General features: G+C 40.5%; 1 protein-coding gene across 1 annotated transcript in view; it reads left to right on the top strand.

Moving 5' to 3' along the window:
• Positions 1–10,000, top strand: part of CUNH20orf194 (chromosome unknown C20orf194 homolog) — an 81,480-nt gene that overhangs the window by 9,065 nt on the left and 62,415 nt on the right. The window contains exon 2 of the mRNA XM_035895061.1: positions 7,831–7,891. Within this exon, the coding sequence (XP_035750954.1) occupies positions 7,831–7,891 (61 nt within the window). The remainder of the gene's footprint in view (positions 1–7,830; positions 7,892–10,000) is intronic.

Raw genomic sequence — 10,000 nt, 5'->3', positions numbered from 1 at the left:
CCACCCAACCTTGCATTATCTTTATGTAAAATAGAGTAGGCAAATCCTCCTTATTAATTACCCGTGTTTGTAACGTAATACAGATCAGTTCTTGCTGTGCATCTATGGGGGGGGGGGATGCAAAATGAGTGCATTTTTATGTTGTCTCCGCCTTTATTCCTAATATTGCCATCCTCTAAACCATTCTGGTTTTAATCACAGCGCAGTTAAGTATGTGGCATTTTTCCGACGGCTTCAGAGGAGCAGTCGGTGGGGTGTTTGGTGGTGCAGGGACGGAAGAGTTGTGGTTTCCCAACCAGTTTTAGCAGGGGACATATCTGTGTTGAAGGATTAACAGTTTGTATCCATGTGTTCCTTATGTAATTACGCCGAGGTTCAGGATTTTGTAATAGTGCAGTTTCACCATTTTTTTTTTTTTAAGGAATGCACTGTATTTTAGCTAGGCAAAAAGAGAGCTAATTTAACTCACTGACGTACTGGAGGGGGAAAAAAAAAAAAAGAGAAACAAACCCCATTCCTTGAATATGGACGGTTTTCTACCATGTTAGGGAAGTAAGATGGCTTAGGGTCTGTCGAGTGCTAGGCTGCGGCCAAGGTTAAGAGGGATGTGGGACTATATGGTTGATGGGAACGGGAAGGTAGAAGAGCTTGGGAAGGAGCATTTGCCAAGGAGAGAAGCAGAGCTATTGCGTTAATTCAGCTGCCTGTGGAGCTTCAGCCAACGTTGCCCCTTTGCAACCGCTCAGCTTGAAGTGATGGCAAAGCATCTGGCTTTGTGCCGCCTGGCTGCAGTGGTTGTGGTCCAGTCCTGGGCTCTGAAAGTCAATTTAATCTTAAGGCACTGTAGCTTAACTTCTGCTTTCTGCTGAAGTGCCTTGTCTTTCTGATCAGAGATTGACTGATGGCCGAATAATTCCACTGAGGCTGCTAGTCTTTGCTACTTCTTCAACTATTGTCATTTTCTCCGGTGATAATGTTCTTTGGGGCGCAGGAATAGTTGGCGTCCTTGATAACACACTGCAGTTTAAGAAAGTAAAAATATAGAGCTGGTGTTCGTCAGTCAGCCCATTAAACAGAGAATGCGTCGAGGCTGCGGGTCGAACTGTGATGGGCAGCCTGTCATCTGATTGCACCCGTGGAAGAACTTCACTTCGTTTCCAGCCCGTTAGCTGATGTTGAGGTCCTACCTGCGAGTTACTCACAGTAAACAGGTATGCCCAAGGGCCGCGCCATCCGGTGTGGTTATACAGAACACCAGCATCACTACTGAGGTGTGATGTTACTACTTAATGGTTTGAAGCTGCGCCAGGGCAAGTTTAGGTTAGATATTAGGAAAAACTTCTTCACTGAAAGGGTTGTCAGGCTCTGGAATGGGCTGCCCAGGGAGGTGGTAGAGTCCCCATCCCTGGAGGTATTTAAAAGAAGGATAGATGAGGTGCTTAGGGACAGGGTTTAGTGGTGGGATGGCAGGGTTAGGTTAAAGGTTGGACTCGATGATCTTAAAGGTCTTTTCCAACCAAAGCGATTCTATGATTCTATGTGCATGCTTAATAAATAGTGCTACTGTTCAGACGTGCTGAAGTGCCAGAGACCCTGAACAAGCTTGCGGTTTGCAAACAGCATCAGGTAGTCCCAAACGTTTAGTAAGGTGAGATTCATGCTTGTTCCTATCTTCTCTGAGGTCTCTGAATTACAGAATTGCGTATTACTGCCCATCGGAAGTCAAGAAGCAAGGAATGTGGTCCTTTAAAATGCACATGGAGTTGAACTTCGGCCTTTACACCCAGTCTTAATGTTTGCTGCTTGCTGTTGCTGCACGTGCGAAGTGTTTTTCAAGTTGCTAGAGCTCCTATTTACAGTCAAATTCCCTATGTTCATTGTAGAGAAATTTTGAAAATAGCTGGAAAATTGTCATGTATTTTAAGATCGGTGAATGCCGTTGTCTTCTTTGTGAGTGCCAAGCAGTAAAATGGAGTTATTTTGGTCAGCTGAGGAAAAAAAAGAAACCCAAACCCGAGAAAGCATGTTATTGTTCAAGCTAGATGGTAAATTTCAGATAAACTGCTTTTGAAATGAATGGAATCCCGTGAGTCTTTAACTCAGTCTGACTTCTGGTTTCTGTTTTCACAAATATGTTAAGATAGTGATAATGTCAGACTGTGGGAAATCCCGTACTCTAGTATAAGCAGACAATAATAATGCTTCTGGTAGAAATTGTGAGGTCAACAAAAGGCTCAATGAAAGATAAACTTGATTTTTTGGGGGTAGAGTGGAAACAGATGGTAGTAGCAGCAAGTTAACAGGAAGCGGGATTTGGAAAAAAATAAACTGTTGTATCTTTCCATTTTATTTATTTATTTTTTAAAAATCAAATGCTTAACATTAAAACCAGTGTCTGTCTTAGGTAGACAGCATGAATCTATTCAAGCCAATCCCTGAAGATGAACCTTGTTAATGTGAGGATTTGCACAAGCTTGCCAGGGGTGTCTCAGATTTTTCTTTCCCCCCCCCCCCTCGTTTGCTGCTCTCTATCAAAGCTTTACCATGTGTGGGTTTTTAAGACTGCCTAGTCTTTGTGGGGGAGGAGCGTAACATCTGCCAATATGAAGCAAAACATACTCAACGCAGTGAAATTGCATCCTTTGTCAGCTGAATGGCACGTTACCCACAGCTGTGGCCATCCCAGCCGTCTGGTAAGCCAGCCCGTGGGACTCAATCGGGAATCAATCAGGGATCAATGCTAATGTCGTTGCTGCATCAGTACCGCTGGATTCCGATGTCAAGAAAAGGAAGCGTGCACGCAGAGTAAATTCAGCTAGCCGCAAGGGACGCAGGAGAAAGTAACACGCTGTGGAAACATCAGTAAAATGAAAATTAAAATACTGTGTGGCATTATTTTAAAAAAATGTATTTGTTCTTTGTGATTGAGAAAGGCACAGTTGTTAATATTCTCTTTTATTTGCCAACATACATGGCTTGGAGCGCCGTGTCTGTTACTAAGCTGTGACAGGCTAGGCTGTTGTAAAGCAAGGTACTTTGCATAATTAGTATGAAGACATGTGAACAGATGAGCGCTAATTCTTAGAAGTTAATGATTGTCAATTATCTTCCCCCTCTTTTTGGATCTAGTCCAAGATTAGCAGAATATCAAGTATAGTTTTTTAATTGGCCCAAGCACACTTAATTGCCAGATGCCACCCCAAAATGTGGCGTTGCCTTCTGACCCGCCTTCATCAGCAGTCAGATTTTTTTTTCATTTTTTTTTTTTTTTTTTTTATAATTCCTGGGCTAACCTTTGTTGGGATCCGTAAGCTGGTCTGATTTGACACATGGCTTCAAGATGGTTAGTGCAGATACATAGGCCTTGAGAAGGGTGAGTCCGTCCCTTGCAGGACCGTGGGCTTAAGGTGATGCAGAAATCACGTCTTCTGTTCAAAAGTGCGTGCTGGAAAAATTCTCACTTCACCTCCTTCAACTTCACTTCTAAAGCAGCTTGGTTTCCTGTGGTTGTCTTGTTGGATAAGTAGCTTGCAGCTCATGTCTTGCCCAAGTCTCACTGAAGTCCAGGAATTTGGGGCTTCCTTAGAAAGGCTTCATGTAATTGTGTTATTGAACACACCTAATGCTGATTTTTCAGCAGCAAGCTACTGTAAAATTCAGTTGTGGTTATGTATGTGGGTGGATCCAGAGCCACATCTCCCAGGAAAGCGTCCTGAAGCCCAAAGGGTTACGCCGTTGTGCGGAGGTCGTTCTTCGTTGTTTCTGTTTGAAATTGTGTTACTGTGGTAAAATGAAAAGGAGTAAAAAGTCAGAACCTTTTCTAGGGCGCTTGCTTTGGAGGCGGGAAAAGTAATGGATTTTTGTTCCCAGGACAGTTTTCTTTGTTTTTGTCAGATGACTGTTTAATGTGAAATGCAAGAAAATGCCATTTTTTTCCCCTCTGACTTTATACACAGTTTAGCCTGTATTGTTTAAAAGCGTGTAGTAAGAATTCTAATTATTCTCTTTGCTATTTCTGAATAACGTCTTTCTTCAGACACAGAAGTCTTCTGTTTTTAATGTCAGGCTTTGAATGTAATGATTTATACACGCTTGAAATGATATTGAAAATATTTCTGTGAAGAAGCTTTTTCAAAGATTTCTTTCATGGAAACCACTTTTTTAAACGAGGCATGGAAAAATATTCTGCTGAAGGCTGTTTAATATTAAGATTGAAATAAACATCTTGATAGTCATACATCTCATTGTGAACTAATGAACATACAATTTGCCCTATGCTTTTTCCTTCTATGTCAGGACTGTCTCCTGAAGGAAATGTAGCCCTGGCATTCAACTTTACCTGGCAGAAATTTCTTAGCAGCTTCATCTGAGAACTTTATATATTTTTAAGGGGTGCAGCAAAGGTATCACTTCTGTGAAAGGTACTGAAAGTAATTCTAGGAGATTAAAATTCCTAACCTTAAATGAGAACTGAAGGAGGTGAAGAAATGCCCAACACAGAACAAACATGCAAGTACTTTCCTCCCCCAGTTCATCTTCCCCTTTTCTCCCCCCCCCCAGTTTACTGGAACAGGTCAGAAAATGCTTTCACAGAGCTCAAGACGACAAAAACCAATTGTGTATTTTGCTTTGCTCTGCTCTGGTCTCGTTGCACAGGCTCATAACACCACTTTTCCTTTTAAATCATAAACCTATTTGATCAAGTCTCCCTTTTGTTGAAGCTGTGAGCATGAAATTAAAATTTCAAGATCCTAGAAATAACTTAGCTTGTGTCATGTAATAGTGGTTTTTAATAAATGGGAGGATCTTTCCCCACGAGTTTCTCCTTGTAAGGAGTTTCTGTACCTGTTCTCTGTCAAACTGAGTTCTAACCCTTCCTTTCTTTTAAAAGTGCTCAGTATAGGGGGGGAAAAATGATGGCAAAACCAAGGTGTGTATTCATGCTGTGTTTATAATGCATAAGAGATTTTAAGAATATTTTTCCAGTCCAGAAAAACCTGTCTTTGGCTGGAGAACTGCTTAAGTTTGCCTTGGGAATAAAAGTTTGAACACAAGTAGTAGAGGGATTTTTGCATCTTGTTTCTGAGAGGAGTTGAATGAAAATCTACCTCTTGTGCCTTCAGAGTGGAAGCATTCATAATATTTTTTTTTTTTCTGATGACAGTTTCTTTTCTCACTCTGAGCAGAAGCAGGAAGATGCATCCTCCGATACGGTAAATGTTTTAATAAAAGTCAGTCTGGAAGCTGCTTGTGTGGCTGCAGTAGTCCTTGGGCCTGCTTTCTCACAGTCCTTTCAGTCTGTCCTTCAGGCAGTCCCGGGAAGCGGGGGCTTCTCGTGAACAGCCCTCTGCAGATAGGTTGAGAAGCGGTTTTGTTTTCATGTGGGCTTTGCATCAGGTCGCTTCCACTTTCTCGTGTTTGACAGAGGCTCTGGCAATTCTACTTGCCTGCAGCTGGTCCTTAAATAACTGTAGGCTTGTTTGCCTCCTAACAAAGGAAATCAGTCAAATTTGGTTGTACCCACAGTGAAGGCTCAGGCAACGTTTTCTACTCTTGATACCGTGACACGGGAAGTATAAGAATACGAGCACTGTATAGCTTGCCATAGTGGATCATCTCTCACCTAGCTTATCTGGGGTCCTGTTTAATGGTGGGAGATCTTCCAGAATAAGATACAAAACCTTGTTTGGGTAGCTGTGAGATTCAGCTTTAGGTTAGGTTTTAAATAACTAATAATTAGAAGTCCGTAAAGTGTGCAGCGTAAAGTTCAGTGTTTCTTTCATGGACTTCAAAGCATGACCTACGCGGGCAACACCATCTGATAGTACCTGATGAGCTGTCTTCTTGCTGTCATCAGTGGCTTTAATTTCTGTATCTAAGTCTGGATCAAAATATCTATTCATGCATACGGTGGGCTGTGGTACAGTGCAGCATATAAGGTGAATTGGGAAGCTTCAGGCAAAAAGATTAACTGAGGGATTCAGAACTCAAATAGGCAACCGAAAAACGGGGAAAAAAAAATCACTCTGGAGTGGTTTGCAGTGATTTTGTGCTTCCTATGAAAGTATCTTCCAATATTGTCTGTCCTTTACTGCGAATGTTTGAATTGCACCTTAATGTAAACCTTTCATGTTCAGTCTTTCAGAGAAAGTAGAGCATGATAATTGTAGTATTACTGAAAAGATCTATTTGCTTTTGACTTGCTTAAGTAACTATGAAAATGAGAATACTTGATCTTACTTACTTTGAGCTGATCATAACTGTAGCTCCAAGTGTTTCTGTAAGCAACATTTGTTTCCTAGAGCTGAGCAGCACAGTTATATAAACAAGACTATAAACAAGAAAACACATTCAGTGATATCAGCAGGGAAATTTCTTGCCTTCTATCTGTATTAAAACAAGCTTACCAAGTGTTGCCTAGAAGCACAAATTATGTTGCTTTCTGGCTATCGCAGCTGATCTTTTTGCCTGGCTTATTGGACAACCAGATTAAACTTTTATGTAACAAGCAATTCGTTTTGATTATGAAAATCTTGGCAAGACTTGGTATTGTTTAGTTTATTTTTAATTTAGATTATCAAAGATTATACTTAAGGGTTATAGGTTTCCTTAACTATTCATTTTAGAAAAATTTCATGGTTTTAATACAGAAGTCATGAGAGAGGTAACATGCATCTCATGAAAATGATCTAGATATTTCTTTTGGTATAGAGGGGAAGAAGTTCCTGCTTTTATGATTGCATTAAGTATTATTCATTTAGAGTTGTTTTGAGCTGTGGTTTACTTTCTGACTGGAAACCTTCTAGTATAACTTCAGTTTTCATTTCTGTTGCAGAAAAAAAAATCTTTCTTAAAAAGTGACATTCTTCTGGAGTTCAGCTTTTGTTATGTTAAATTAGAGTATTGGCTCTATATATTTCAATTATGGACTAAATAAAATTCTAGAGAGTAATGCCAGGACTGTAGCACCTGAAGCTAATAAGCTCTAGGGTAGGAGAAGCTCTAGGGTAGGAGAAGCTCTAGGGTAGGAGAAGCTCTCTACCTCAGAGTGCTCACTAAAATAGCTTTCTCTTTTGTCTGAAAGTTCCCTCGGCTCTGCATTTCTGTTCATGTACATACTTGTAATAACGACGGGGTGACCCGTTTGAGTCTTCATGATACTGGTAAGGAAAAGCATCACTGGGACATGGTGGATAGTGCTGACACTGGTCCTTTATTAACTGAGGATGTGGATGAGACCCTGCAGGTTTGCAAGTGGAGGCAGAGTTCTCTCTGCCTTTCCCTCTTCTCCCTTACATGAGTATCATGCTTTTCATTTTGGTCCTCTAAGAGGTCTGGGATGTGTCCGTATTGTATACTTACACAAGGTGGAAGCGGTCTGATGGCGCTGAAACTCATCTTTTGCAAACTCCTCTTGGGGTGTAGGAGCTACTGCAGTCCCTTCCCTTGTCAACTACTTGGGCATCACCTGCCCCATGTTGCTTTGCTCTGTTTCTCTGGTAGAGAAATGAGTGTTGCTGGCTTGGTGAGAGGAAACTTGAACAGAAGTTTTTGCTAGAGGTTAGAGATTAATAGGGTACTTGGTCAGAAGGGATTAGTTATGGGTTCGAGTCTTCGCTCGGGTCTATGTACTTTGTCTTTTAGTGGACAAAAAAAAATAAATCATGTGGGGATGGTTTGATATGAGGTCTAAATGTATTTCAGACAAAAGATACCCAAGTTGAATTGTGTCCACTTAGTTTAGATAATAAAAAAAGCTAGGTCAACTCTTTAACCCACTGAATTTGAGCACTTCACTGACCTTAAGGACGAATTCTCTTTCTCTTGCAGCTGCAGCCGCCTTCGAAACATTCAGAGTATCCTGACACAGAGCAGCAAATCTCAACCTGATGCCCCCCCCTTTTGTTCTCACTGTACTGGTAAAGATACTGTGAGTTTCAGAAAGATGAAGATCAGCTCCTCCATCCTCCCCCGAGTCCTGGTCCTGTTTCTCAGCAAGTGGACGGCTGAGTGTTACACTCTTTTGTCTCTAAATAATTATTAGGCATATATACTGATTTCAAGAAAACTTGTTACAATAGTAGTATCGTCAAAATTCTTCCAAGCCTTATGAAAATTAAGCGGCTGGAGGGAATAGTGAATCTTTGTTGATGTCCAAATTGAAGGAAAGATGAGGAGAATTTAATCCATATCTGTTTGGAGTAAACATTCAGCTGCCTAGGCAGTGTTTGCTTTCTGGCTGGTGCTTGGCATAAAAGCTCAAGGCTGAAGGCACATTGCAGCTGGTTTTCCCGTGGAGGCGGGGAAGTGACAGGGGTTAGAGGGTGCTGAGGTTAAGGGGGTAGAGAAGAGCAGAGGAGCACCAAGGTTAGGGATCATGATATCCAGAGCTATGGAGGGTGGTGGCTGAGAACAGGCTTGGTGGGAAGGGGAGGGAATAGTTGGAAAACTGACAGAATTAATAAAACCTGAATTTAGGGGGAGGGAGGTCTTGCCTCAGGAGAAGTAATTGAAAATGCATTTAGAGTCGCATGAGAAACCCGGGAAGCAGTTACGAGTTAAATGGTGGCATATAAACAGCATGCAGCTTCAGTGCTTTATTTCTTCTGGGGTTGGGAGAAAAGGGTGATACGAAATGAAGCTGCGTGTGCAAGTATGCTGTAGGAGAGTAACAAGAGTCTTTGTACTGCTTTAATATCATTTCTATATATAACATTGACTCTTTGTTTCTTATTATATAATCAGCATCAAGATATTAAAGGAAAAATTCAGGAATGATGATTGAAGTTCCTTAGAGAATAGGACTAAGGAGTGATTGTTTAAATAATGTATTACAGTTAAAGATGGGGAAGTGTAATGTAGCCCTAAAGAAGTTATGTGTAGTAATGGGCTTGCATTAAGAAATGATAGAACAGCCTGGGGCTTTGTATTTGTTTTGGGTTTTGTTTTGGTTTTTTTTTTTTTAAATGATGTAGCAAGAAAACTTGAAGAAGCTCATTTACTGAACTACAAAAAAAGCTGTAAATGTGTATAACCTAGTTCTCTTTTGGTTGATGCTAACTGTATAATCTGACTCTTCCTATCCCACGTTCTCTAGGGTAAGAGTTTAAGTCGTCTTTGGCTAAGGCATAACTTTACAGCTGGAAGGTCTGTCAGGTCACTGTGTCAACCTTCCAATTAAAGTTAATCATACAGGGTAAAGTACCTGGGTTTTGCCTTTGATATTAGTTTAATTTCATAAAATATGACAAGCTCTGCCATCTCTTAATTCTTGCCATTGCCACTGTAGTGTTTCTTGAGTATTGTTAATTCTGAAGCTGCAGTAAGTCCCAAGCAAAGAGTAGTCGTTCAAAACATTGTATGGCTTTAGGGAGAACTTTACAGGCAAAAGGAATTGCTTTGTGTAATCCTCAGTGTAATGTGCAGTATTTAATTCCATGCATAAGCCCATACCTCTTAATAAATAAGCATTTCTGTTACAGAAATATAGGAAGTGTGTCTTGTTACTAGCCTTGTGCTTTGCCCTAATCTCTTTCAGCACCCACAATGGGACTGTTGTTGTCTAATCTGACCTGTCTAGCGTAGCCTGCAGAATCTCTCACATAACTCCTGATTAAGCAGGCATGTCACTGTGTTATAAATGCGTTAAATCTGTCTTCAGATACAGGCTTCAGATGACAAAAAATACATAGTCTTACATTTTGAGTCCTGTTGACTTGTATGGAAAGCAGATACTCTTATAGCTATGGGTTCTTTTACAGTCAGTACATGTTATATTTCACTTGGCTGTCTTTAATGACCTAGAATTAATGCATTTCCCTCATTCCAGCTTTAGATTTACATGCTGAGCCATAAAAACAATATAAACTTTCATAGCTTCATCTCAAGTACGTTAATATTTATACTGAAATTAATAACAGCAATGTGAGATTCCAAAGAGAGAAGACCAGTTATTGATAAAATTATTTAAATGCAGTTACAGCTGATTTTTTAAAAGCAT

The sequence above is a fragment of the Egretta garzetta genome, unplaced genomic scaffold, assembly GCF_000687185.1.
Source record: "Egretta garzetta isolate BGI_Z169 unplaced genomic scaffold, ASM68718v1 scaffold265, whole genome shotgun sequence".
Lineage (NCBI taxonomy): Eukaryota > Metazoa > Chordata > Aves > Pelecaniformes > Ardeidae > Egretta > Egretta garzetta.
This window is presented reverse-complemented; position numbering and strand designations above follow the sequence as displayed.